At 53.2% G+C, this 27,023-nt stretch overlaps 4 protein-coding genes across 4 annotated transcripts; 2 read left to right on the top strand and 2 right to left on the bottom strand.

Annotated features, from left to right (window-relative positions):
- Positions 1-299: 299 nt before the first annotated feature.
- On the bottom strand, positions 300-1,226 carry NCS57_00831500 (Inositol oxygenase; the record flags this gene model as incomplete). Its single annotated transcript, XM_053058135.1, has 1 exon — positions 300-1,226. One exon carries the CDS (start codon positions 1,224-1,226, stop codon positions 300-302), a length of 927 nt encoding a protein of 308 aa, XP_052911966.1.
- Positions 1,227-3,894: 2,668 nt separating this feature from the next.
- Positions 3,895-7,799, bottom strand: NCS57_00831400 (Alpha-aminoadipate reductase; the record flags this gene model as incomplete). The annotated part of the gene is made up of 8 exons (XM_053058134.1): positions 3,895-4,608; positions 4,656-5,487; positions 5,538-6,741; positions 6,795-7,147; positions 7,235-7,298; positions 7,351-7,408; positions 7,462-7,615; positions 7,669-7,799. 8 exons carry the CDS (start codon positions 7,797-7,799, stop codon positions 3,895-3,897), a joined length of 3,510 nt encoding a protein of 1,169 aa, XP_052911965.1.
- Positions 7,800-18,597: 10,798 nt separating this feature from the next.
- NCS57_00831300 (BZIP domain-containing protein) lies at positions 18,598-19,740 on the top strand (the record flags this gene model as incomplete). Its single annotated transcript, XM_053058133.1, has 1 exon — positions 18,598-19,740. One exon carries the CDS (start codon positions 18,598-18,600, stop codon positions 19,738-19,740), a length of 1,143 nt encoding a protein of 380 aa, XP_052911964.1.
- A 3,026-nt stretch (positions 19,741-22,766) lies between these two features.
- NCS57_00831200 (uncharacterized protein) lies at positions 22,767-26,838 on the top strand (the record flags this gene model as incomplete). The annotated part of the gene is made up of 9 exons (XM_053058132.1): positions 22,767-23,546; positions 23,613-24,832; positions 24,886-25,046; positions 25,097-25,127; positions 25,176-25,346; positions 25,394-25,724; positions 25,778-25,939; positions 25,994-26,335; positions 26,383-26,838. 9 exons carry the CDS (start codon positions 22,767-22,769, stop codon positions 26,836-26,838), a joined length of 3,654 nt encoding a protein of 1,217 aa, XP_052911963.1.
- Between the last annotated feature and the right edge of the window lie 185 nt (positions 26,839-27,023).

Here is a 27,023-nt window from a genome sequence, read left to right as displayed (position 1 = left end):
ATCTGTCAAAGAAATTCGTTACAAGTGTATGCGGAGACTGCAATCACAACCTCATAGGCCTGCTTGGCAATGAAAGCTTACAAGCGAGCAAGGCTTGCTTACTCGCACCGAATTCTTTTCATTCACATTTTCCACATTCAATGGACTTCAGCTCAGTGATCATCAACGATTTATATTTATTCATTCGCTCAATTCGATATATCCCTAAATTCCATGGCCTTATTCCCTGGCCTGCAAACACTCAAAAAAACAAATGCTCTCTAACGCTTCTATTTTCTTTTCCTTGTGGTAAACACATTCTACCACTTGAGGACGCGCTGGGGGAAGTACTCGTCAATGAGCTCCATGTAGTAGGGCTTGAGCTTTTCGGCGTCGGGGACACCGTCGCTCTTGGAGTACAGGTCGTAGGGGTTGAAGGCCTGGACGGCCTTCATCATCTCGTAGTCCTTGTCGCACATGAGGTGGCGGTAGGCGCCCTCGCGGTGCCAGGGGTAGAAGGAGTGGTAGCGGATCATGGCCAGGGCCTCGTCGGGGAGGGTGGACTGGTCCTTGACGACGTGGTAGAGGTACTCGTCGTGACCCCAGCTGAGCATGATGTTGTCGAGGCCGCAGTTGGGAGAGTAGATGCCGTACTTGGTGTTGTAGTCGGGGTTGCTGGCGTCAGGGTTGCCCTCGGCGAAAGTCTCGGGGTAGATGATCTTGTCGCTGAAGGCGCAGCCCACGGGGAATGTGTCTCCCACAACATCCCACTGGCCCTGGGTCTCGAGCTCGGGGAAGAAGAGCATCAGCTTGCCCAGATCATGAATGAGACCGGTCAGCTGCATCCAGCGGGGCTTGCCGTCGCGGCGGATGGCCTCGGCGGACTGGAGGAGGTGCTGGATCTGGGAGAGCGAGGTGTCGGGGTCGGACTCGTCGACGAGGGTGTTGAGCTTCTCCATGGCCTCCCAGATGGTCATCTCAGCGCGGGGACGGGTGGCATTGTAGAAGCGGTTGCGGGCAGCCAGGTTGTACGAGACGGTCTGCTTGTGGTGCTGCTCGCGGTAAAAGTTCTTGACGCGGTCGGTGGCGTCGGCGTACTGGCGGAAGGTGTTCTTGTCCTTTTCGTTGTCAAACTTGGACTTTTCGTCGTACTTGATGACGTTGACGTCGTCGATCTTGTCAGAGAGGGCCTCGAGAGCCTGGCCGTCGTGGCTGGTGAAGTCGTCGACAACAGCGCCGGGAGCCATTGTGATTGATGGAGTGTGTAAGTGGTGAAAGGGGTGAGGGAAGCTGAGATTGATGTTGTGAGACAAGCTTTGGATGTGCTTGTGATGTTCAAGGGATTGCTTGAGAGAGGATGATGAGTCTGGAAAATAATCGATTCAAGGTCGTGTCTCGAGGGTCTTTATGTAGTTTCTTGTCTCGTCCATCTCGAGTTCCATCTCAACGAGATAGATCCTCTCCACACACAAGTTTGCATATCCTTCCCCCGCACAAGAATTGGATCTTGCCTCTGCGTCATGACCAATCTGCGTCATCCAGGTGGGTGTTTGGCCTCGTCTTCCCTCACAGAGTTGGCCTCGATGTGGTTGACTCTGCCCCCGCCGTGGCCGACGTCTGGGGACGGTGGATCGTGACCGGAAAGAGTTTCTCTGTTCAGAGGTCTATAACGGGTTAGATCCGCCGGGAGACGCCACATGGCATCTGTACCTCTCCACGTCCCTTTACCGTATTCTTCTAGAGCCGCCGGGCATATCCTATTCGGGCCTCAGGGACACCCTCGGATGCGGCTCCACCGAACTAGAATTAGCATCATGGTTCTCTCTTGTGGAGAAGAACCCAGATATCGCGGGGGCTGGAATCTGCAAACCACGTTGAATTGGATGAGCCTCGATTCGCCGAAAACCTCTCATCTCTTTGTTTCCCCCTGTCTCAGCTCCAACTTTTTTTTTTTTCTTTCTACGTCACGCGGGGAAAATAGAACCGGTAAACGGACCCGGGTCACGGCCGGAGCTGGACGATGAAGATGCTCGGAGAATGTTGCTTGACAGGTACCAAACAGGAACCGGCCGGCCCTGAATCTTGGAAGCTGGACCCTTGGTTTTGCCTCATCGCCATGCACACGAGGAGATCTCTAGATCCTTCAATGCTGCCTAGATTGGTAATTCTCGGCCGAGCATTGGCGCCCGGAAAAGACTCTAGAAGCTTACCACGAGTGTAGAAGCCTTCTTCACAAGTTGATCACCTGGACCAAATGTCAATCTCCTCAGGTGAGACAAGTCAAGGGTCCATTCTAGAAGACCCTCAGTTACAATCAACAATCTACGGCCAGTTTCCGAGCAAGACAGGAGCCGCAGTTCCGTTCATAAGTCCCCAAATTCCTTCAAGATCCATCTTGATCGTGCATGTATCCATATTCTTCTCACCTATCAACACCATCGCGTTAAGCATCATGGCCTGATTTTACCCCAGCTGGTCGCCGCAGACTACCCCATGCGTGCGTCTGGGCCTTGTGTAGGATGTAATTCCCCCCACGAGATGAGAGCATGACCCGGGGAAGCCTTGCGATCTCAAGTGCCGGCCTGCGCCTTGACATGGATGTTTCGTCTCGAAAGCATCTTCATCTTATGACCTCAAAATTAGCAAGAACTTCCCGGCGCTTGCTCAGGGCGTTCTCATCAATAGTTTTCGCCCCCTCACTCCTAGTTTCGGGGAAATCTTTCCAAGATCGGCATACCTCGCTGTCCTCGTTTCTCATCCCAATGGCAATTCTCTCCGAGTGGGACCTGAAGCTAGACTCGCATTTGGCTAGATCCGGAGAAGGGTTGGAGGGTAGATGCCAGATTTAGAAAGACGGGCCGTAGCCTTTTGAATCACGATGCATCATATTGCTTGTGTGTGGCTTCTTTGTATGGACCTCGAGTGTTTGAGCGTCGACACCAAGTCAGCCGGCAATGCAACGTCGCGTGGCAACTTGCATACTCGAGTGATGGTATCTCGTCTTGGTGGGAAGCTATTCTCGTGTAATTATTTCGGTAAAGCAATTACGCTCTGTCAACCTTTGGATTTCCCAACCCGTGAAGAGTTTCCATCCTCTACATGTTCATCATCAGGCGATAAAGAAGCCACACAATGTCCGAGAGCAAGCGAGTGAACCCCGATCCTCCATGTTTTGTTATCCAGCTATCCAATGGAGCAGGGCCTTCTGTGTGCCCGGCTCTTAAGGGCCCTGCCTGGAGCTGAAGCCGTGTCGTTTCACTTAGCCAAGAGTAGGATCGCTCTGGACATACAAACAACTGTCGCTTACCCTTCTGGCCAACCTGAATCCGTCGTCATGGAAAGATGTCCTCGCCCGGATGAACGCTTGGCGGCCCGAGAAGGCGACAGTTGGTGCCAGGGGATGACCTTTCCTGGTGCCAGCACCTACATACATATGTAAGATGAGCGATCTTGCCTCGCAAGCCACTCGTATGTACTGTACTGCACTGTAAGCACCAGGATTTCGGCACTTGGTTTCCAGGACCGGCCCTGTTGTGCGAGTTGCTGCGCGTGACAAGGACATGCCCTCCAACCGCATACCAGGGCAGCTTCACATGACTGTCAAGTCCGAAACCAAGTTCTAACAAGAGTGACCTCTCAGTCAAACAGTCTCATCTACCCAAGCTGGTAAACAAGGGCTAAATGATGACCGAGGCAGAACCAAGTGTCAAGTAGGTAATCAAGGTCACAGCCGATATGAGAGTTGTCTTGCTTTCGCAGTCCAAATTCAACAATTTCTCTACCAATCTGGCGCATATCCTAGTTCCCTTGGACATGCTTTTCATCTTTTCTAGTTTCAAATACAAATCAATTTCCATGTACTTTTCATCCCCATCATCAACTTGAATGGTCGACTTTGCATCATCAAGCACTTCTCTAAGCCGCGCCACCGCGACCTCCAACTCCCCATTGTGCCTGAGCCTGCGCAATGTCGGCCGCGATGGGAGGCAGCTCGCGTCCCCTTCCGGTTGGCAAAGGCATAAACTTGATCTCGGCTAGGAAGCGCAGATACCTTCCAATGTCCTCACGGGTGATACCCTCGCCCGCACTATCATCGACGCCAGTCCAGCGGTCGGCATCGGCCTTGAGCACGGCTACAGCATTTCTGTCATCAAGCTCAGGGGCGCGGGTAGTCGACGGCAGGTTCGAGGTTGCCATGTGGAATAGCGGCATGAGGGCGCTCTGCTCCTGATCCTTCTCGGTGGAACCGGCAGACACAAACTCCTCCAGCTGCGTCTTCCACTCCTCATAGTCCACCTCAGGGACCTTGTAGCCATAGTACTCCAATGCCGAGAGGAACTCGTTCATACGAAGTCTTGGGTGAGCCGTGACGTGGACCACGTTGACGCCGGGTAGGGGGTTAAGGGCCGAGGCAATTACAACTCTGGCAACGTGGTCCACGGGAACAGCGTTCACCGAGTTGATGATCAACGGTCTTGCGCCCAATTGGACACAACCCTTGCAGAGTCTGATCAGGAAATCATCGGTGTTTGAGACGCCGTTTTCACGGCTGCCGAGAATGTATCCGGGACGGACAACAGCACCCCGGAGCCCACGCTTGCCAGCTTCCCGGACGAGCTGCTCAGACACCTTGAAACGTTTAGCTTGATACATCTCCTCTGTAAGAGCATACTTACCCATTTGGTTTGGCCATAACCAGTACCAAGGCCAACGCGGCTGCCCTGCATGTCGTCGGCTTCAAGCACCGCTCCGCGTCCAGTCGCGGTTTGCTCGTGAGACAGCTTGACGTAGTGATCAGTGTCCAAGGTCGAAGTCGACGACACGAAAGAGAATAGCTTGGGCTTTCCCTCGTTACAAAGCTTCATCGCGTCAATAGTAGACAGGACGTTGGGGCGCATCATCTGCTCGTATCGAGCAATCCAATGAACATATGCCGCGTTATGGACCACGGCATCCGCTGTCTCGGTGACATGCTTCCAGCTGGCATCGTCAAGCCCAAGACGAGGCTTTGAAAGGTCACCAAGGACGCACTCAATCCTCTCGGCCCACGAGTCCTGCCACAAACCATAGCCCTTGAGTGACCTCGTCAGACGATCCTTGGCAAAGTCAAGTCCCTTGGCTCCACGAATGTGCGCGATGAGCTTGGTGTTCTCTCTGCCCAGGATCTCCTTGACAAGGTAGGCGCCCAAGAAACCTGTAGCACCAGTGAGGAAGAATGTGGCGCCACTCGATGGGCTTAGAGCATCCGGATCCGCGCTCTGGTACTTATCGTCGAGCGTGTTGATCAGCTCGTCAAACGACTCGGAGTAGACGGTGTCGACAGCCTTGTCAACTGTAGCAGCCTGACCACTGCGTAGACGGTCCACCTGGGATCCCAGACCTCTGAGGCTGGGGTTCGCGTAGAGGACGCCGATGGTGATGTCAGCACCCAAACTCTTGCGAATGTTGAGGAGGAGCTGCTGAGCCAGGAGACTGTGTCCACCACAGTCGAAGAAGTTTGATTCAGGCCTGAGCTAGGTCAGCATCTAATCTATAGAGCAATACTCTGTTCCACATACCTGATAGTCTTGGCGTTGAGGCCAGGGATTAGTGTTGACCACTGCGTGGCAAGGGTCTTCTCCGTCTCAGATAGGGCCTCCCAGCTCTTCAGATCCTCTTCCGAGGCGTCCTCTGTTCTCGCGGCAGCATCGGGGAAGGGTAGGTTCGGGAAGTCTACCTTGCCGTTCGGGTTAAGGGGAAGCTTCTGCAGCATGATGTAGATGGAGGGCACTGAGTGGGCGGGTAGACGAGACTTGAGATGGTCTCGCACCTCGGCTTGCATACGACGGAACCTCTTGAGGTAGACCACGGTAGGCCCCATCTCCACACCCTCGTCTTCGATATCCTCGTGGTTCTGGGCCTCCAGCCAGCGCTTCCACTCGGAGATCTCGGGAACTACATAGCTCACAAGCGTGGGTTCCTCGTTGCGATCTCTTCGCACGAGAGTTTTGACGTCTCGGACCAAGGGGCTGCCGCCCAGGTTGGCATCGATTTCGTTGAGCTCGATCCGGAAACCGCGAATCTTAACCTGAGAGTCGATACGACCAGAGACACGGACAGCTCCCGAAGGGAGATACTGGCCAAGGTCTCCTGTTCGGTATAGCCTATCACGGGGTCCCTTGTAGTAGCGGCGCCATGGCTCGCCCTTGTCGTTAGCCTTGTCAGCTTCCACCCACTTGGCATTGTCAACCAGCCAGTTGTCGACGAACTTCTCAGCCGTCTTCTGGGGATCGCCGAGGTAACCCTCAGCCAAACCAGCCGCTCTGAAATATATCTCGCCCAGTTCGCCAACGGGGCAAATCTTGGTGTTGTCTTCCCGAGAAATGACGAGGATTTGAACATCTTGCATCCCCCAACCTGCAGGGATGGTATCACCAAGCGAGTCGAGGGCTTCCGGGTCTTCTGTGGCGGAAGGAATCTCGAAATACGACACCGCGCGGCTTGTCTCGGTAGTGCCTAACATGTTGATGATGGAGCATGAAGGACCCAGTTGGCGAAGTGCCTTGCAGTCGCGTGTAGTGAGGACATCGCCGACGAAGAAGACCTGCTTCAGGGCGGGGAATTTGGCGGTTGCACCACCGACAAGGATCTGACCCATCGCAGGAGTGAGGTGAGTCGTAGTCGGTGACCAACGTCTCATCCATTCGCTCAGTTTCTCATGCTGGATGTCCTCCTTGGCCGGGATGAGCAACTGAGCGCCGAGGAACAGGGGTGTCATGATGTCTAGCCCCGGTGGTTAGCCCCGCACAAATGTCATAGTAAAAGCTGCCACTCACCTCGTTGAATGGGGTCATGGGCGATACCGGAGAGACAAGCGAAGAGGCTCTCGGATGAGAGGTTGAAACGCTTGGCCATCCAGGGGAAGTATCTGGTCAGACCGTAATGACGACCCAGCACCCCCTTTGGTCGTCCCTCACTTCCCGAGGTGAAGGAAAGCGTAGGATATGAGTCTGGACCAACAATAACATCGGGAGGTGACGAAGCCTTGCTTCGCAAGCTGTCAAAGATATCCACGCCCTCCTTGTCGCCACCAGACAGCAGGCCAGCATCGCTGAGGCGGAGATCTGGAATCCGTACTTTGATGCCCAGGTCCTCGTCAATAAACTTCTGTACCAAGGGAGCAAGGGGACTAAATTTAGATTGTCAGTAAAGAGAATGCCATGTCCAAGTGTGATGCTACGTTGGTGAAGGGGGGCTCGACGCGATAAACACATACCCATTCTCGTCAGTGGTCTTGCCGATGGAAATCAGGGCCTTGGGCTGGGAGACTTCCAGATAGACTAAACTTAGTTAGACAAACTGCTTGCGGGCGAGAGAATAGAGCCCACGGACTTTGCTGCCTTTGCGGCGGGTAGAGGGGGTCAAGAACTGTTACTGTGGCTCCAGAAGCCTGAACATGCCGGTCAGCTGGCTGACATTCAAGGCGAATATGGCTACCCGTACCAGAGTTCCCATAAAGGCGCAGACCAGCTCGACGGAGCGGTGGGCAAATATCATGACAACATCTCCATTGGTGATGCCAGCATCGTGTAGGTAGTTGGCAATGGTGGTGGACGCCTCGTCGATCTGCCGGTAGGTGAATGTCCTGGTTGGCGACCTAGTCCACCTGTTAGCGGCTTGTCCAAGCGAATAACAATCGACTATTCTCACGTTGAACTCTCAGTCTCGGTCACACAAGGCCTGTCGGGGTGGGCCAGGGCGTTCTTGTGAAAGATCTCGTGGATTGCACCGACATAGCCGCTCCAGTCGAGGTCGATGGTGGGATCGGGCAGCTCAGCCATGGTGGCGGTTGTGAAGGTATCGATCGATAGCGGAAATGATGTGAAAGAGGTAATCAATTGGACTTCAATTGGCCGCGGGTTGCCAATTTAGAGGTCCAGGAGTGAGTCAAGAGAGGAATCTTTCGGCTAGGATGCGTGCGTCACAACAAGCTCCTTCCTACCGTCGAGCACCGATTTTCGGGAGGGGCACTCAGGTACCTACCCCCCCCCCATAAAATGGTCCTTGTACTACGGTCCACCTTAGAGTCACCTTGGAAAAAGTATAAGTGGTTATCATGGGAGGAAACCAAAGGAAGATCAAGAGCCTACTTTTCATGGCTATTAAGAAAGGAATATGAACTTTAGAAGAAGTGCAAATATAATTGTCATGATTTCAAGCTTGCATTAAATGGCGTTTGAACGAATCACATGCAAGCGTATCATAAGTTAAGGCTGGTATGTGAATGAATATTTTTGGCACTGGATTTGCGCTTTTGCTGAAGGTATCGCCGTACCCGTGATTGCGCGATCGGAGAATCTCAAGTCCCGACCAACCAACAGACTGAGGATAGGTCAACCAACGTCGAATCTACAGAACATCCCACGCCAAGCCTGAGATCCCTCTCACTTGCTATGAGAAAGGTTTCTGAAAGTCATTCAGAGCATAACGCGTTTTCCACGTCCAGAACGAATGCGAGTGTTGCTTTCCCCCCGTGCACGTGGTCGATTGAGGGCACACGTGAGGCACACACACGTCTATGATAGACATGAGTCTCGCTCTCTCTCTCTCTCTCTTTCTGATATACCTAGGCATATGATGAAAACCGGAAGAGAGTGTGTTGATAAGTTCGTTTGTATAAACTACTTAACCGACAAAAAACTACCAAATGGCACCCAGGTCAAGACCTGTGCTTATCTCCAGATGGTGGTTTCCAAACACCACATTCACCCAGCTCTTCGAAGCAGGCTGCCAGTACCGTCTTCAATGCCACATCGCCCATTTCCATTGCCTTCACTTTCTTATCAACAGCTGGCATATCCTGTGGCTTCACGCCATTTGATGAACACGGACAGGACATTATCTTCCCTCACCGTCTTCACAGGCCACGGACGCAACTGCTCGCTCGACCTCCGGTGTAGCTGCGCCCAGCCAGAATCCTCAGGCGTGCGGCATCTCCCAAGCCGGTGATAGGTCGCGAGTTTAAAACTCCAGACGCCTGTCACTGTTGCCCTCGAGAGGCTGGCGATGTAGTCGGTGAAGCAAAACTGGCACGAGTTCGCCAAGGCTCGCTGCAAGCCATTTCTCTCGTCGGGGTAGTAGTAATTCCACCTGTATAAAAATGGATGATCCCAATCACGCAAAATGAACTCTGATGACGATTCCTCTGTTTTTCTCCAAGGTTCTTCAGGGCATGGCGCCCATTCATAACAGCGGATGTGCTCGCATATTGGCAGAGTCAGTGTGTCCAAGACCTCGAGAAGCTTTCTCAACCTGACAAAGGACCCTCTGACGTGGTGCGTGCGTGACAAGTAGAGCTCGTCGTTGATAATCATGGCTTTATAATCGTGCGTGAAAGCCCAGGGTGTACCGGTGCCTAGATCGTCTAAGAGCGCCTGGGCTCCGTGTCGTTGTTTCTGGCTCTTTAACCATTCTTCCTTGCTCGGAAGTGTGGCCCAGGAGTCGTCCGGTTGGTACTTTTCGAGGGGAAAGTGGTCGTCTAGGATGTCGTCTTTCTCGAGAGAAATGAGTCGTATAAACGAGTAGCGGTGCTGGAAGATGCTGATAGGCAAGCCACGTCGTCCACCTGTGCGATGCCAGTTCATGACAAGGTGAGCCTCAGCAAAGGTGATTTCCGGTCCTTGGGCTTCTGGTTTCCAAGTCCCTTCGGGCAAAAACTCGATCCGTGTTTGTTGGTACCTTCGCCCGAACTTTGACATAGCCATGAATGACCAGAGATTCTTGACTTGAGGACCACAAGTCTGATGCCTGTGGGTTTGCCAGCCTTTCTGGCCATCACGGTCAATCAAGCTGAGTTTCAAGCAATTGAAGCAAACGAAAGTATCCGGTTTTCCTTGCTCCAAAAGGAGTAGGAGCTCAAACAAATCATTTTTACAAAGCCCTGGAAACTTTCCACTTGGACAGAAATATTCGAATGATTCTTTGCAGACCAGGGCAAGGGCACGATGGGATGCTTTTGACAGCTGGTCAAAGATTTGCATCATCAACGATGGAGGGAGACGGACAAGGCCGAATTCCTGTCGAGGAACGTCCATGTTCGATGTCATCTCAGGGCTCGATGAAAATTTTCGAGATGCTAATTCACTTCTGTTTAAGAAAAGTTGGCTGAGAAAGAAACTCGGTGATCTCCAGGCTGTCTGCTACGCGTGAGCCAGGGTGTTGCCAGAGAGAAAGAAATGCATCTGTACGACGGCTTAATATAAGAATTGAGACTTGAACCTTTAAAAACTTGATGTTTGTCACTTGCTTTTTTGGGGGAACAGCCCATGGTTTGAGTTTGTTGTTGCTGCACAGCCGAAGCATCCTCTGCACTCAAAGCCTCTACACTCAAAGTATACCTACTGAATGCCCTCATTTGTCTTTCGAAACCAGTATAACCGGTGTTCATATTTCGATACAACAGTGATGAATGGACTTGGTAGCCCAGATAATCTGTATGAAAGACAGAGAATATCTTTTGAATGCTCGTTGATTTGTTCTGATGTCCAAGGTGCTCAAGCACCAGACATTGCCTCCTTAGCCAGGCCACTTCGAGACTCAAAGAAGGCCATAGCAAAGTTATGTGTGCGTGAATGGGTAAATAAGAAAGAATTTTGAATAGTTTGACATGGGCCATATAATAACTCTTTCAAGAGAAGACACAAAGTCCAAGTCATTCGAGTATGTTTGCCCCTGAAGACAGTCCAGTATAAGACAAGACACATTTTTCACACAACAAAGGCCCTCGTGCTCTTAATGACTAACCGCATGATTTCTCATCCGACTTCTCACCGAAAGCCAAGTCCAAACTCCAAACATGGAAATAAAGTTTTCTCTCCGAAAGAGCCTCATGGGCCCTTGTCTTCTCGCACGATGACCCCCGATTGTACGAGTGAGGCAAAAACACCAAGAGCCCAACAACTGCCGTGCTCACGTTATCACTGCCAAGATGCCGCGGAAACTCCAAATATGGTCTAGTTAGCGTTGAAATGCGTAGTTCCTCTCTTGGGAAACTCCACCTTCTTGGTTCCCATCTGCCCGGAAAAGCCCCATCTCATGAAAAATCGGACCATTATCCACAAAAGAGTCGAAACTTTTTTCTTACTTTTATCCAAGAAGATTTGCCTCTTTCCGGGCTTCAGCCTCTTTTTTTCGGTTATTTGGTCTTCTTGGCATTGTATCGTGGGTGTCGGATGAGAGGCGTTGTGTGAGGTCAGTGATAGTTTACACTAACCCTGGAGCCTCATCGATACCGGCTTTCTCACATCAGTCCTGGCTTGATTCCAAGATATCACTTTCGGCCCGTTGTAAGACATATCACTATCATATGGAAGCCTAAATATGCTGAGATAAAGAGAAAAGTGAAAGGAAACCGCCACATTGATACAGCTTCCCCCCTATTTGCTGGTCAGTGGTTGATGTAGACACAAGCTCAGGAAGATTTGTACAGTTTTTCCACCAACCAGGTCGAACCTCTAGTCAAGTTTAGGCGGAAGAGTAGGTTTTACATACACATAGCCTCAGGAGGCTTGATGAGGGCTCAGTAGAGAAATGAGAGTAGCCAAAATTGAAATCGCAAATAGCCACACGGAAGCTCGGAAGTAGTGGTGTCAACATAAAGACAGGCCTCCGGCTTTCATTCAAGCATCCCTTAGGACAAGTATCTGCAAGGTAAAGGTTCGAGGAAGGAAAACACCAAGAGTCAGGGGGTGAGGGTGCAAAACATCCCGAATATGCCGGGAAATTCAACCCGATGGCCGAGATCCTCGCCAAGAACAACCAAACAAGTTTCAATATCGACTTACAGCCCCCGAGAGAAGGTCTCATACCAACCGGCGCACCGTGCACATGATCGGAAGCCGGGAATGGCGGGGCGCTTCCGGAGGCGCTTCCGATCCCGACCCCCTGACCACCTCTCATCCGTCTTCCACTCCGTGTCTTGCTTTGCTCCGAGCTCAGAAGGCTGTGAGAAATTTGATTTCCACTCAAAAGCAATGCTCATCTTCTCTAATAGTACATAAAGAATCCACTAGAGGGATGGTGGGAGAGCTCAGAGTCATAAGGGGCTCCCAGCCCTGATGCTACCATCCCTGAATGAACGTGACGACCCATGACCAAGAACCATTATTCAACTCGATAGATGCACCCATATGGTATTACTTCATCCTTTGATAACGTCGTTATGTAATAAGCTGCTGGTAGATGCGCCAGTGCAAGGCTAGGATGATGAGCTTCACAACTTGTGAGCCGGCACTGTTGCAATGAGCAACCCCAGAGATGTTGTCTGAACTGGGTATCTTGGCGACCCCTTTCCTTCGTGACCTACTTGCCATCCTCATACGTCTAAGATGGTCACTCGTAAGATGTTCAGGGGTGGGGGATTATCAAATCCTTCGACCGAGACCAAAACGAACCCCAACTAGGGGAACGGGCTGTCCAGCCCAAATAACGAACTCTCAATGCCGGCTGGCTTTATTCTATCCGCTTGGACAAAACGAGTCAACCGGCAGACAACTTCGCGACCCGAGATCCGCGGCACTTGCGCGGATGCTGCCCAAGTGTCAAAGTTGATGCCTAGAGGGTCAGGGGTTGAGACAAGAAGTCTTTGCGCGGACAAGACCTTCCCCTTTGAAAGCCTGTAAGCACTTCCTCGGCAAACGATAACAACCATGGATACAGATCCACGACCCTAAACCCACTGTCTCCAGAGGTCCCAAGAGCACTGGCCATGGATCGTCAGAGCCAGCACGGGGCCGCGTCCGTCGCGTCGTTGGTCTCGTCGGTCCGGCCTGTCGGTGGGGCGAAGCCGTGATCGTCAGCCAACTGCCGTATTGATATCCTGTCATCCTCGGCGGAACAGACGTTATGTCTCAACAGTTTCAAGTGATCGGCTGGCTCCTGTGCCGGTCGGTGCCAGCAGGCTGTTTTCTCCCTTTTCGAATATATGCAGCTTTGCCTGCTGGACGAACATGGGACCTCCTTGACCACCAACACCAGCTAGGTGGTCTAGACCATCCGGGCCGCGGCAACTCTATAGCGATTGGACTGGAAGAAGCCGGCTTGGCGCCGAATATGCCGCATCGTGAGCCTCTTCTTCTTGTCAAGTCTATAGAAGACTCAGATAATGTTCACATGTGGAGAGAACATCGACGCTTTGACACCGGAGACCCTAGCCTACTCGTTAGCATGCCTTGCTTGTTAAGCAAGACATCAACCTTCAGCCGCGGTCGATCCACTATGTAAATGTAAGTGATTCATCCTCTGGAGTTGCTGTTGGACCAGCGGCTGCAGAGCCGTTATCTAGCCATCTGTCTAGTGAAACGGGTGCTCCACGAGTCAGATGACAGCATTCTTGGTAAACCCGGCGCCTGGAGATGGCATTTGGGATTCTTATCCTAGGAAGCAACTCCAACTTCCCCATGACATCGTGGCTGTCCTTCTTGTCATGGCTCTGGCTAGAGACATCCAGACTGACTCGGCTGCAGCATCCGCCTGGCCGTTTCGGGGCCGACCAAGCTATTCGTCGAACCATCCTGACACAGCCGGGGTCCAAATTTGGATTCTCCTCATATTGCCTAATCAAGCAAACAGCGCAAGGATGTAGAACAGAACAGTGTCAAGGCCCCAGAGTGCAGAGCCTTGTCGTCAACAGAAGCCTGGAACACTGAGACACGGCAGAGAACCCCCAGGTTTGCCTCATCGAATAGCAAAAGAGCTGTCTCGACATCTTGATGTGAAAAAGACCCGACTTGATAAGTCAACGCAAACCGACCCCCACGTCACATTGGAAATGATCACATGCGCAGACTGGGTCATCAACTAGCCTCTGAGGATATGGATATCCGGCCGAGTCCCGCCTTGTGGGTTTGACAATGGCGGCGGCGGGTAGATCATTGAACCAGCCGAGGAGAGGGCATAGAGGCATTTGGTCGACAATTGGCGCAATCTGGAACGCGTCAGTGGGATCGAGTTTCTCCCCCGACCTGCCCCCGATGAATGCCTTCCCCCCTCCGGATGACCAGATTGGTGCTAGGTGAGCAAGGGACGTCCATCCGCCATTGCAAAGGTCTCAGGAGACATTGCTGTACCCGCAACGGCGCTCGAGCTAACATGGTGGATGGCGATCAGATATCAAACCCTATTGAAAGAGCAATGTCGTACCATTTCTCTCGATCCATCTCATCCATCTCAGAGCAGAGGGAGTAAGCATGTGCAACCGCACCAGAGTCCCCTCACACCTGAAGGGAAAAATTCTGAAAGGGTGTGGTGTCAGGGAGTCGAGCAAACGAGATGACAGGTGCCATTGCACAAGAGTGGGCGCAGTTGCAAAGCAATCACCAGCCCGTCGAAACTCTGCTGTGAGGGGACGTTGCCACGCCAATCCCCGGTCAGGAGAGACGCGATGACCAACCACCCTCCTCCAGGAACGTCCCAAACTGTGGTTGGAATAGCACGCCCAGAGTGCGAGGTCCACAGCTAAATTTCCTTGAACGCGAGATCCGTGCGCGAGGCGAATGTGGCTCACTCGTTGTCTGTCTTGTCTTGTTTCCTCTCCCCTCGCGCTTGCAGACCGTCGCACTTTGGATAGCCCCAAAGCTTCCCCGACACGCGAACGGTCTCGACGCAGAGGCCGTACAGCCCGGCCATTCAAGGCAGGAAGGGAGGCCTTGTGTTACCTGGCAAAGTTCCTGAGCTTCAGCTATGGCTGATTTTGCTCGCGAGACGAGGTACAGCCCATCCCAGCCCAGTACAGTACAGCACAGTACACTCTAAGCCCAAAGACGCCCGCGCCAGGGCGGAAACGGCCGTGTGCCTGGCATAAGCAACCGACCGTGTTGAAGAGCGCCCTGCCTGCCTCCAACAATGCAATGGCACTTTGCGCATCGATAAACAAAGACACAGAGTTGTCGATATTTCTTCATCCTCACTCGACTGAGTCGTCAGGGCCGTGACCCGGCCGGATGAGTCGGAGACTCGGACCCGTCGGACTGACCAGGCCAGCCCTATGAAAGACGCCATAAGGGACGGTCGATTTGAAACGGGGATACGAACTGCCTTGGCTTCGGGCCTATTGAGGTGTGCCCCTGGAGAGGACGCCAGCAAATTAGAGGCGCCATCAAGGGTCGGTTTCATGTCCAAGATAGCCACGCAGCGTGGTGTCACGGACGTCGCAGTGCACAGGCCTGCACTGCCCTGCAGGGTGAATCTCAGGCCCTCTCATCAACTCAATTGTCGACACACCAGATCAGAATCTTCAAGGTTTGCGCTTGAGACCGTTGACTCTTGTTTTCCGATGCATCGCGGATCATTTCCCCGTCAAACCTATCCTGGTTCGACGTTGCATTGCGGAGCGGGGTCATGCGAGCTGACGACCTACAGTACTGTACACGGACGGATCACCAACGAGCCAGAGGCACCGTTTTGCTCTGCATTCGCAGTAGAGTTTTGCTCTATTGTGGCCGCCCTGGACGGTAGAGGAAAGGCCATCTCTGGCTCTCCCAGCCCAGACCTTTCATCATCCATCAGGTCCAAAGGCCAATCAGAGAGCTCGGAGCTATTGCGAAGGCTTCCCTCCATCGGCGCCCTCCGATAGGGTCCAACAGAGCAAACGTTGGCGTCCTTGGTAAGAAACGGACTCTGCCTGGACAGCTGGTCCGGCGGAATCTCCAACGTCGCCATCTGTTCCCCAATGAGGATCAGTGCGGGCGCCAGTCGATCCGGGAACAGAGGTGGAGCTGCTGAGGCTTGGGTCCAAGATAATTGCGTCCATCTCCCGAAGGTGCTGTAGCATGGTAAGCAGAGCCTGCAGGCGGCTGTATGTATGTAAGCTTGGAGAACGATCGGCTGCTGAGGAGAGCTTCAGTTCTCTAAGCGAGCCAAAGCTTGAGCGTTGCACCCATCCCCTCTTGGACGCAGTCAGACAGACATCCGGTCTGTGGCGACCTGAAATCCGCCGTCATCCAGAACCAACAAGGAATTGTTTGCTTTTCGCTTTTCTTGCTGCCATCAGCCGCTCTGTCGCCCTGCCCCTGCAGGGTCCTACCACCGCCCAGGTACCCAGAGTCCGAGACCCAGCCCGCACAAACAGCACGTTATCTGCCAGGCTTGCATCTGCCTCTTGGACTTGGAAACCCCTGAGACGCCTTGTGGGTATTCGGACTCAAGCTCCAGAGGTTTTGCTTGTTGAGTTTTGGAGGCAACAAGGTAGGCAGTGGAGGCAACAAGGTAGGCAGTGGAGGCAAAACGGCCGCCCGGTGCCAGGGACTTGGCAAACCTTGAACTCGGAGGGTCAAGGTCGAGACCAGAATGCGCCAAAAGCCATCGGCGATCATCCAGGAGCCTCAAGATGTGACCCAAAAGCCACTGGCTGGGGGTGGTCTTGCCGTATTGGACGACGGAGATGCGCCGTGGTTGAGCTGGAAGCCACTAACTGCTGCTCCTGGGCCTGAGCAGCCCTCAGCCATCCATTCCATGTCGTACCCTGGGCCGTAAATCATGGATCAGTCAGTTATCAACTTCTGCAGCATGAACCCTTGAAGATGCACTCGTCCCAACCAACAGACGGCACTTGCTTTTGTGCTGGGTTGAGCTGCGATGGTACAGCGCGGCTGGCTGAGCATCCGGTCCGTGACATCATCCTGGAGCTCTGCTGATGAGATAAACGGTCGATTGCTGAGGGAGCGAGGAACTTCCCTCTCATCATTGCCGTCTCTAGGGCCCAGGCCAATCCATGCACGTAGCACGTATTTGGGCCACACCTCTCGACGTGTTTAAAACCATGCGAACGGGCGTTAACCTCAAGTTGATGTGCCTTGGTGCCTTGGATGCATCGCATGGAGCTCATCCCAACCGTCAGAAAGCCTCAGAACGCCTGCTGATCTTCCTGTCCACCAAGTTGTGCGCCGCTCGTCAGCCAGCCAGCTGTCGTCAAGATGCTAGCACCGGATGGGGATTCAAGCAGCCGATGAGTTCCTGATCAACTGGGTCAAAGCTTAGTTCCTAGTTTAGCTCCATTGCCCGTCCAACTCGGATGCAAGCAGAGATGGGCCGGGCCCTCCCAGCCCTGGGGCCCCAGGCGCTCCGTTCATCTCCAAGAGCTAAGCTTTGTTCCCGATGGACCCTATCCCGCAGATGGTTGAAATCTTCGGCCGAGTAGTGGTGGTCGGGCTCTGGGCCGCTTGGGCTCGGCCGTCGTCGGCTTCCCGCGAAACGCAACCGTCGCCGTCACATCGAACGACGATTGATCGATTGGGTGACAATTGATAGCCCCCTCGATTGCGACGAGCTTGCTTTGAGATCGATCATACCCCGTTGTCACGGTTGCGATGCCGAAGTCGCCGTTCGCCGACCTCGAACCCAAAGAAACTCTCGGAACTCACCGTGCCCTGTCCAATCTGTCTGTGCCACACCGGCTGCAACCAGAAATGTTGCCACGTTGAGGGCTGGGTTTGAACGTTTTCTCTGAGACATTCTCGGCGGGTTGTCAAGCCCCAGAAGGCGCACATCAGCGTGGCTCTCTGCTCTGACGAGGTCAAGGCTATTGGGACATGGCCAAGTCTCGTCCTCGTCTTGGGAGGTGGCAGCATTCATTTTCCAGGAGTATGAGAATCCAAACGCCACCGTCCCTGCTTCAAGGTACGGCACCCATTGGATACCAAAGGTGCCCATGAAATTTCGCTCGAGTTGCCGTATCAGAACCATGGCGGATGCGGAGGTCTCTCCGGAGTCTGAGCCCAGGGCATTTGATGCACTCCTCTCTTGCCCGCCCTAGTGCAGCTTGTGTCCGAGGAGAATAGCTGGACACGCCATATACCGTTTTGGCAACGGATGCATTCTCCTCCCCCAGCAAGCGACCTGCTAGCAGACCTGCAAGATGATAGTGGCCTGGCACTGGACGTGGGCTAAGGCAGCGTCCGAGAGGACCCCGGGCCAATCAAGGACACTGCATCTGAGAGCCCAAGACTGAGGGGCTTGCTGCTGACCCTGTCATCTTGCAGACTGTGGCGGGCGGCATCTGAGAATCTCTCGCTCCCCTCTCGCTCTGATCGGGAAAGTCTATTTTCCCCTCACGGCCTAGCCTCTGATTTGCGCTGTCTCCGCTTCCCAGAGCCCGGCCAAGCTTTTGGCTACTGAGCCCAATGGTCGCATTCCGGCGAGGTCTGGTCCTTGGGTGGCTGTCTGGTGAGGGGAGCTGCCATACGTATTTGATCGACCCGTGCCCTCAATCAATGTTGTGCTCGTGTTCCTGAATTGCCATCGTCAACATTGACCCCTCGCTGAGAGGTACTGCTCGCTCCAGCTCCAGCTCCAGCTTATCAGCTTGGTTCCGTTCATCTGTCCATATATCAGCCAACCTCCCCTCTCACTTCTTTGCCCACGCAACGCACCTAAGCTCTTGCTTCCCACTCTACCGCCCTGCAATCACCACGCCTTCGTACATATCCTCTCTTGATATCAGAAGCTCACTACGTCAACTGTTCCCACATCAGCAAAGCTTCTCAACCATTGTTCAGGCACTTTACCGTGGTCAGAGGGCCTGAAAACTCACCCCTATAAAGGATCAAGTAGAGCCAGTGGGCCGCTCATACGACAGGTCCTTCGATGGCTGCTTTTGTTCACTCCTATCCCCACGCAATGGACTTTGCATTTGGGTCGTCCATGGGTGCAATGGCCACGACACCTTCCCCAGGATATATGATGACTCCATCTCCATACTACACCAGAACACCCTCGCCCACCGACCGAAGCAACATGGTGTACCAGCCACTCCCCAGTCAGGCACCCGATGCATCCTTCTTTGAGGAAGCAATCGGAGGCTCTCCAATGCCCCAGGACATCCCTTTTGGCATCATCCAAGGGCCGTCCCAGTATAGCACCGCACCAAAAATTCCCGATTCTCCACAAAGGATAATGCCGACCGTTGAGGCTGACACGAAACCCAATCGCCGGACCCGGAATCGACGACAATCACAAGCAAGCTCGAGCATGTCGGAGGAGATGAGTGTCCCTGGTCTTGCCCCAGAGTCCCCGAAGCAGAAGAAGCGAGGTCGAAAACCCAAGAACGAACCAAAGGAGCCAGGTAAAGGGCGCCGGAAAGTGGAACTGGATGAGGATGATCTTCCCAAGGACCCACGACGTCGACGCATTCTCGAACGCAATAGGATTGCTGCCACCAAGTGCCGCCTGAGGAAACGGGATGAAGCATCAGCTCTTGCCTCCAGAGAGCAAGCCATGGAAGACCAAAATCGCTACCTCTCTTCATGCTTCGACACGCTGACTGCTGAGATCTATCATCTCAAGACGCAGCTTTTGCAACACACTGATTGCAATTGTGTCCTCATCCAGAAGTACATTGCCAACGAAGCAAAGAAGACCGTCGACGGCCTGCTCTCTTGTTCTCAGGCATTCCAGATGGACAATGACTCAATGAGCCCATACCGTCGAGGTTCAAGCAATAGCGGCACCAGCCCCACAGAGTCTTTGGGAGTGCCTACACCCGAGTTTGAAGGTGTTTCGCCAACTTGGTCACATCCCTTCCAGCAAGCCCCAGCATCATCTGAAGTTGGCGAGGACATGTTTGACATGGCCATTGACCAGTACAACAAGGGCACGATGGCCATGCATGGTCAGCCCATCTCCAACCTTCCTCTACCTAATTCTGAGTCGGAGATGTTTGTTGGCATGGGGCCTCAACCCCAACATGTGGATGGGATAAACTGGGACTCTTCTTGGGGTTTTCGATAACAGCGATAACCAGTTGAGTCGTGATATACGAGCGACAGAGCAATATTGATGGCATGCCTGATTCGGTTGCAAATACCTCATCTGTGCATGGAGGTTGCTTGAGTAATGTCCACGCCGGGCAGCCATGGCCCTAGGAGTTTAGCGAGCTTTGTGGTTGATCCAGATTTTCGCCAGCTGGGTTTCGTGTTCTTTGGGAAAATAAAAGCTCCATAGAGCAGTGTCATATTCGATCATCCGTCCCAATTTGCATGCTGCCGTCTAATCTCTGGTTGATATCCTTGATACACAGAGTTGTCTCGGGATAAATTGACGTCCGTAAATTGCGAGGCCATCCAGACGTCTGCGGCTGCCCATGTCTCTCGTGTATGAGCAATAAACTTCTCTATATTGGAAGCGGTGTATTGTTGATCTAACGCATTCGACGCTCGGGAGATCCGCCCTGCCACCGTGGTTGCTGCATTAGCATCGACCCACCTCCAGATCTTGACATGATCCATTCTCGGTTTGTGATAAGGCAATGGCCACAGCACGTGGTGTACGCTACAAGGCAACATGGAAAAGCAGCCTTGGTGTTGAAATTCGAACACACTGTTCGGATCAGTCGGACGAGACTGGAGCTGCCGATTCAAGTGTTGTACGGGGTTTCTAGAGTCGACTAGAATTGTTCGAGAACTTCTAACAGACAGGGCAACTGAAGAGGAATTAATTGCCATGCCCAAGAGGAAGGTGGATCGTTGTATCTGTCACCCACCCAGATCGTAGAGTGTGGGGGTGAACCCAGATCTCGTTCCTCCCCTGCAGCTGATTGAACGGCTGCAAGGGAACGCGCCTAACACGGCGATGGCCAATATTGGGACCCCGGACTTGGCGGTTCGGCATCGTCGACCTGACCGCTCAGGTTCTCGCTTCGGGGTGCGATGCAAGACGCGCCCAACAAAGAGCTCGGGTGGAGGAGGGAAATGAGATGGATGCAGATGCGAAAGTCGGTGAAAGCAAACGAAGCAAGTTGCGATGGGTCCCATAGATTTCGACGCCCTTGACTCGCAGGGCTAAAGGTCGCGTGGGCACGTGCAGACGTCAAACACCAAGCCCAAGTTATCATCTGGTCCAGTAGCCAGCTAGCGTGGAAGAACTTCGCAGGGTGATGAATCAGATGTGCAGGCCGTTGTCAAGACTGCTGTCTGTAAGGAGGCGTTGGCTTGGCCGTTGAACTGGCCAACGGCGCAGATATTGGGATGCTGGGAAGGATGTCATGACGAATAAACAGCCACCGTTAAACCTTGTTGTCGATTTGCTCTGGCGGCTCAGCCTGAGCTGTTCTGCATGTTTCGTTGCTTCTTTTGGCCCCGTCTTTGCTTCTTCCTGGATACAGCTGTGCGGCCGTTGCATGGTTGAGCCGTGCAGTACCTGAAGCCGGTCGACGTATCACAAGCTGCTCTCCTGTTGAGTGGCATGGTTTAACCCAAGGCCTGGATGTTGAGAGTGGCGTGCCAAATTGAGGCCGACCGTCATCGGCCGGTAATGGTAAGCCCGAATTGGAGAAGCTCAAAGGCGGGAGAGCGGGACACGGGAGCACGCGAGCCTAGACCATGGTAAGATTTTGCAGTTCGAGGCGGCAAGAGGGAAGAGCACTGACCGGACAAGGAAATCGTGCGTTTTAATCTGGGTTCCGGAACGGCTCATTCGAGCCCACCTGGGGCGAACTGAACCTGCAGATGGGACTGGAATCCCACATCGGTAATGGTGACGGCATCCCTGGGACATGGACATTGACTCTGACAAAGAGCCAGGGATGTCGCGAGGCGATCCAAGTCACTGGAAGTCGGTTAACGCCAATCAGCCTCTGCGAGGCGCGTGAGACGGTGGCCAGACTTGAGTGGGTACAGACAAGAATGGCTTCGCAAACGACGACCCTTGTCACGAGTTAGGGAAATATCCCCCCTTCGGTCCACGCGTCCTGAATCGTATTTCAAGCTGATGGTTTCCGCAAACGTAGACTTGTAATCATCGTTATTCGTGAGTGGAAGTCTTTTGGGCGATCAACCGTGTCCCAATTGAAGCTGCCCTTGCTTGATCGTTTCGGAGTTGGCGGAGCCACGCGAACAGGCATCATTCATCGCTCACTCCATCTCCCTGCGTACCTGCATTCGAGCCGCGCGAAACAAACAAACGGAGTCTCTCATGTGAGAAAGCGCATGGGAATCCCAACGTTTGATCGGTAAAATTGCGAAGTGACGCTCGTTTTTGCTTTGTCGTTGGTTGCACAAGGAATTGGTCGGGGGAAAGAATTTGACCAAGCGGCGAGAATTGGATGGGAGCATCTATCAAACGCGCCATCAACCGACGAATCAACCATCGGCCATCGCCAACTCCTCCACTCGAGCCAATTCGACGCGTGGAAGGCCTCAAAGAGTGGTGGTTCCAGAAGGCATCGTGCTTGAAGGGATTGGACGAATCCCGATCGGGATTGGGCAGTCGCTGAGTGAGAAGACTTTTTACTCTCACAGCTGGAAAGAGTGTCCCGTGAGCAACCTCAACATCGCACCTTCCCTCGAATCAACCAACCCAAAACAGCAGCCGCGACACAGCATCCGCCGTGAAAGAAGAAGCAGCGAGAGTGTGCAGGCGAGACCCTGTTGGTCACGTTCCACCGCGTCCTGTGATCGCGATTTCCTCAACTTGCACCCTTCGATTGGTCTCTCAGATCATCCTTCATCGGAGCCAGACTTGAGCTTCAAGTCGATTTCCGCCATCGACGCCGCGTATCGGATCACGACCGGCCAGCGGGACGCTCATTTGAACAGGCCAAAGGCCGTTCCTTTTCCCACTCTCCTCCTTTCTGCAGGACCCCTCACGCCAGCCGTCGATACCTTTTTCACCCGCCATCCTGACAAACCAGTCGCCATTCAACTATCTCGTCTCTTGGTTGAATTACTGCCCTTCTTTCCAAGGAAATTATCACAGGCGCGATCGGGATAGCTGCACTCCCCTGACTGGCCCAGCTGGTCGATCAAACCTCCATCACGATGACAGCCGTCTCACCGGCAGAGACCGCATTAGTGGTCCTGTACTACATCTATCCGGCTACTGTTTTCCTCTACTTCATCGTCTCCTCCCTTGTTTCGGCTTGCACAGTGGCCGCCTCCAAGAAGAGCGAAAATGGCAAGCAGAACCGCCCCAGCCGCACGACTACTCTGGTGCTTTCCCTCCTCTGCATCTTGACGTTCGTTGCTCAGCTAGCCGTGGTTGGTACTGAGGCATTCCTGGCGCGAGAGTGGCCTACTCAGGACCACATCATCATCGGACACTTGTCTTGCATTCTGGTCTTTGGCATTCACCTTAGCCGTTGCCTTGACCTTGAAGATGACCCATCATACCCTTTTGTCGGCTCCTGGCTGCTCGGTCTCGTCTTTGATGTCATCATCCTCGCTTTATCGGCAGGCCTAGGACTGTTGCTCCAGCCCAACGTTTTCAGCATCATTGATACAGCTGTGGTTGCTCTGCGCTGCCTCTCGTTTCTCTTGTTGGTGGCTCTTTTCACTCTCAGTCCCTCACTCAAGCCAAGCTCGGATGAGGAGCGGCAACCCCTCCTCCCCAAGGACACGACAACCTCACCTAGCAGCCCCACTGGCCTGTCTCAACATAGCCAGGAGTCCGGGTACGGATCAACGCTCCAAGCTGAAGAGGAAGACACCGAGGAGACTCCTGAGTATAACTGGGAGCGACGTGAGAGGGAGGCCAAAGAAGCTATGAAGAAGCGGCTCGAAGAAGGTGGTAATTGGTTTGAGTACGCCAAAGGATTCAAGGTATGATATGCCCCGACCCTTGCTTCGGCTCCATTGACACCGAACTTGTGACTGACTTATTCTTAGATCCTCTTTCCATACGTTTGGCCTGTTGGTAATATCGGTCTTCAGCTCCGTGCCGCGGCAGTTTGCCTGTGCTTGTTTGGCTCAAATGCGCTTCATTTGCTCATTCCTCGCCAGACAGGTATCATCATGGACAGTTTGAGCGGATCTGACCAAACCAACCCTTGGCTCGCCGTCATCATCTTTGCTGCTCTCCGCTTGGCCGCCTCTGAATCGGGTATCGAGCTTGTTCGTCAATGGCTCTGGGTCCCCGTCAAGTACTACTCGCATGACGCCCTGACGCGAGCTGCTTACTCGCACATGATGCATCTTTCAGCCGATTTTCACGACTCCAAGAGCTCTTCGGACATGATGATGGCCATCTATGGAGGCAGCGCAGTTTCCAACGTGATCGAAAACGTCCTGCTCTACGCTGTTCCCATGCTCATCGACATGGGTGTGGCCGTCGTCTATCTTTCCATCACCTTTGGACCCTACGAAGGACTGATTACTATGGCAACAGGAGTCTTTTTCCTACTCATCGCCAGCAGACTCGTTGCCAACTCCAAGGCGGCAAGTCGCAATCGTGTCAATGCGTTGTACGAGGAACACTATGTTCGACAGTCAGGCTTCCTTGGATGGCAAACCGTCAGTGCTTTCAACCAGATTGGCTATGAAGACAACCGACACGCCAATGCAGTCACCAACCGCTGGCTTAGGGAGCAGCAATACGTCCTCGGGTGGTACATCTCTATCGGATTTCAGACCTTGGTGCTCACATCCGGTCTTTTGGCGAGCGCCTTCTTGGCCGTCTACCGCATCAGGGCTGGACACGCAACCCCCGGTCAATTTGCTATGCTTCTCATGTACTGGGCTCAGCTGACATCTCCCCTTCAATTCTTTGCCAAGTTGGGTAAGAATGTCAGTGACGACTTCATCGATGCTGAACGGTTGCTTGACATTATGAGAACCCAGCCATCTGTTGAGAACCAGAAGGGAGCTCGGCCGTTGAAGTTTGTTGCTGGTGAGGTCGAGTTTGACAATGTTTGCTTCAGCTACGACAAAAAGAAGGGCATCATCAAAGATGTGAGCTTCCATGTTCCGGCTGGACAAACGGTTGCATTTGTTGGAGCCACTGGAGCAGGCAAATCCACCCTGATCAAACTTTTGGACCGGTTTTACGACGTTGGCGAGGGATCTATCCGTATTGACGGACAGGACATCCGAGACGTTGATTTGTTCAGGTAAGGATGCGTGTGGTCTCTACTCGCCATGTTACCTTGCTAACACATCACAGTCTTCGTGATCGAATTGGAGTTGTGCCCCAGAACCCGATTCTGTTTGATGACACGATCATGAACAACGTTCGGTACGGAAGAATCACCGCGAGCGACGAGGAAGTGTTTGAAGCATGCCAAGCAGCGTGCATTCATGATAAGATCAAGGGCTTTACCCATGGTGCGTTGTTCTTCACGGGTCGTCTGAAGAGCGTTACTAATGCGAAATAGGCTACAAGACACGAGTCGGAGAACGAGGCGTGTAAGTAGTCGGAGAACCAGGTATATGATCGCTCGCTCACATTCACAGTAAACTCTCTGGAGGCGAGCTCCAGCGCATTGCAATTGCCCGAGCAATGCTGAAGAAGCCAGACATCGTTTTGTTGGATGAGGCTACCAGTGCAGTTGACACAGACACTGAGCAGCAGATCCAGGTATCTTTCAAGAGATTATGCCAAGGACGGACTACTTTCATTGTTGCGTAAGTACTCTCAGGCGTATTTTGGTAGCCTCTTCTAACCATGATAGCCATCGCCTATCAACCATCATGAACGCGGATCGTATCATCGTCGTCGAAAACGGCGAGATCCTTGAGCAGGGCAACCACGATGAGTTGATTGTAGCTGGTGGAAGATACGCAGACCTCTGGTCGAAGCAGGTCTTTGTCCGATCGAATGATGAAGACAAGAACAACTCGGCTGGTCAAGCAGGATTTGTTAACGACTTGTCCTCGGAGCAGACCAGAACAGAACTGTCAAAGGTCAACAAGCCCGCGCCAACGGCCAACGGAGGAGCAGACTCGTCGAAGCCAGAAGCCAGTGGAGAGGAACTAACATCAACCCCCAAGCGCAAGCAAGAGGTAGAGTCAGCCGAAGCAAAGTAGCCTTTGGCGATTCTAACCTCTACTTGTAGGGAACCCGGTTGAATCCTGTTGCCGCCACGTTTACGCCACGGACGCTCGCCAAGGCCAGACAAACTTTCGCAACTGAGACATCCGAGGAATCCGAGGTTTCCGGGGCGCAGAGTGAAACGATGGGCACGAGCCTACAGACCAGCCGTCAATGGTCTGATGAGGTTGCTGAACAAGATGAAGCCAGAACGAAGATCGCGGGCCCTGACCAACTCTAGGAGGGTCAGCCTGTCAGTGATGGCGAAAAAGTCGGACTTCGAGCTGGATCCAGAGCGAAACGTCAGGCTTTCATCGCAGCTGTGGACCGTGCCCTGAAGAATCGTCCAGGCCATGCCGAAGCTGAGCATCAGAAGGCTGAGGTGGCGCCTGAAACCAGTGTAACCCAAGATGATGGCATTCGTGCCCCATCTTTTGAGCTCAAACTACCATGCTACTCTCGACGGGTCCAGTCCAAGAGCGAGCCATCCCAAGTGTCACAAACATCGGAGGGTCAGCTGTCGGAGGGGAGTGATACAGAGAGAGCGGCCTTGGATCCTGTCTCAAAGGAACCAAGGTCTCCGGTCAGTGACTCTCGTCAACAAGATGTCCGTTTTCTAACAGGCCACAGGTCTATCGTCACGTCTCACTCCCTTCCATGAAGGGCGGTACAACAAGTGGCTCGCAAATTCCCAAGCCCATCGAACACAACAATGCATTGCCCTCGACCACGCAGAGAGGAGGCAACCAGACACCTACCATTGCTCACTCACCGGAGAAGCAACCTCGTGGTCAGAAAACGGAGCCTCTGCGAAGCAGCAGCGCAACCTATATCCCAGCCAGCGCAGGAAGTTCCTCGGGCAAGGAGAACTCGGGTGTCAGAATCATGAGCGATGGCAGGCCCGTCATGCCACCAGGCACCAATGCGCCCAACAGCAACGGCCCTTCGGGCGGCGGCAATGAACCCGCCGTATCCAGCCAACGTCGTGGTAACCGCGGGGGTCGACGAGGAAAAGGTTCCTGGTATCGCGGCCGACGAGGTCGAGGAAGCTACCGGGGTGGTGCAGCTGGTACGCAAACAGGTTAGAGTATCACAAGCATGACTTGTGCATCGATATAAATCCCGGAAGACGATGATATTACTTACAATGTCAACGGATTACTGGCAGGAAAAGTTTAGGGGGAAAGCATCTCTCAAACAAACAGGACATGGTCGGCCAGGTTATGGATTTAATATGGCGTTATCGGCAATAGATAAAAGGCTCGAGGCAG

The sequence above is a fragment of the Fusarium keratoplasticum genome, chromosome 6, assembly GCF_025433545.1.
Source record: "Fusarium keratoplasticum isolate Fu6.1 chromosome 6, whole genome shotgun sequence".
Taxonomy (NCBI): Eukaryota; Fungi; Ascomycota; class Sordariomycetes; order Hypocreales; family Nectriaceae; genus Fusarium; species Fusarium keratoplasticum.
This window is presented reverse-complemented; position numbering and strand designations above follow the sequence as displayed.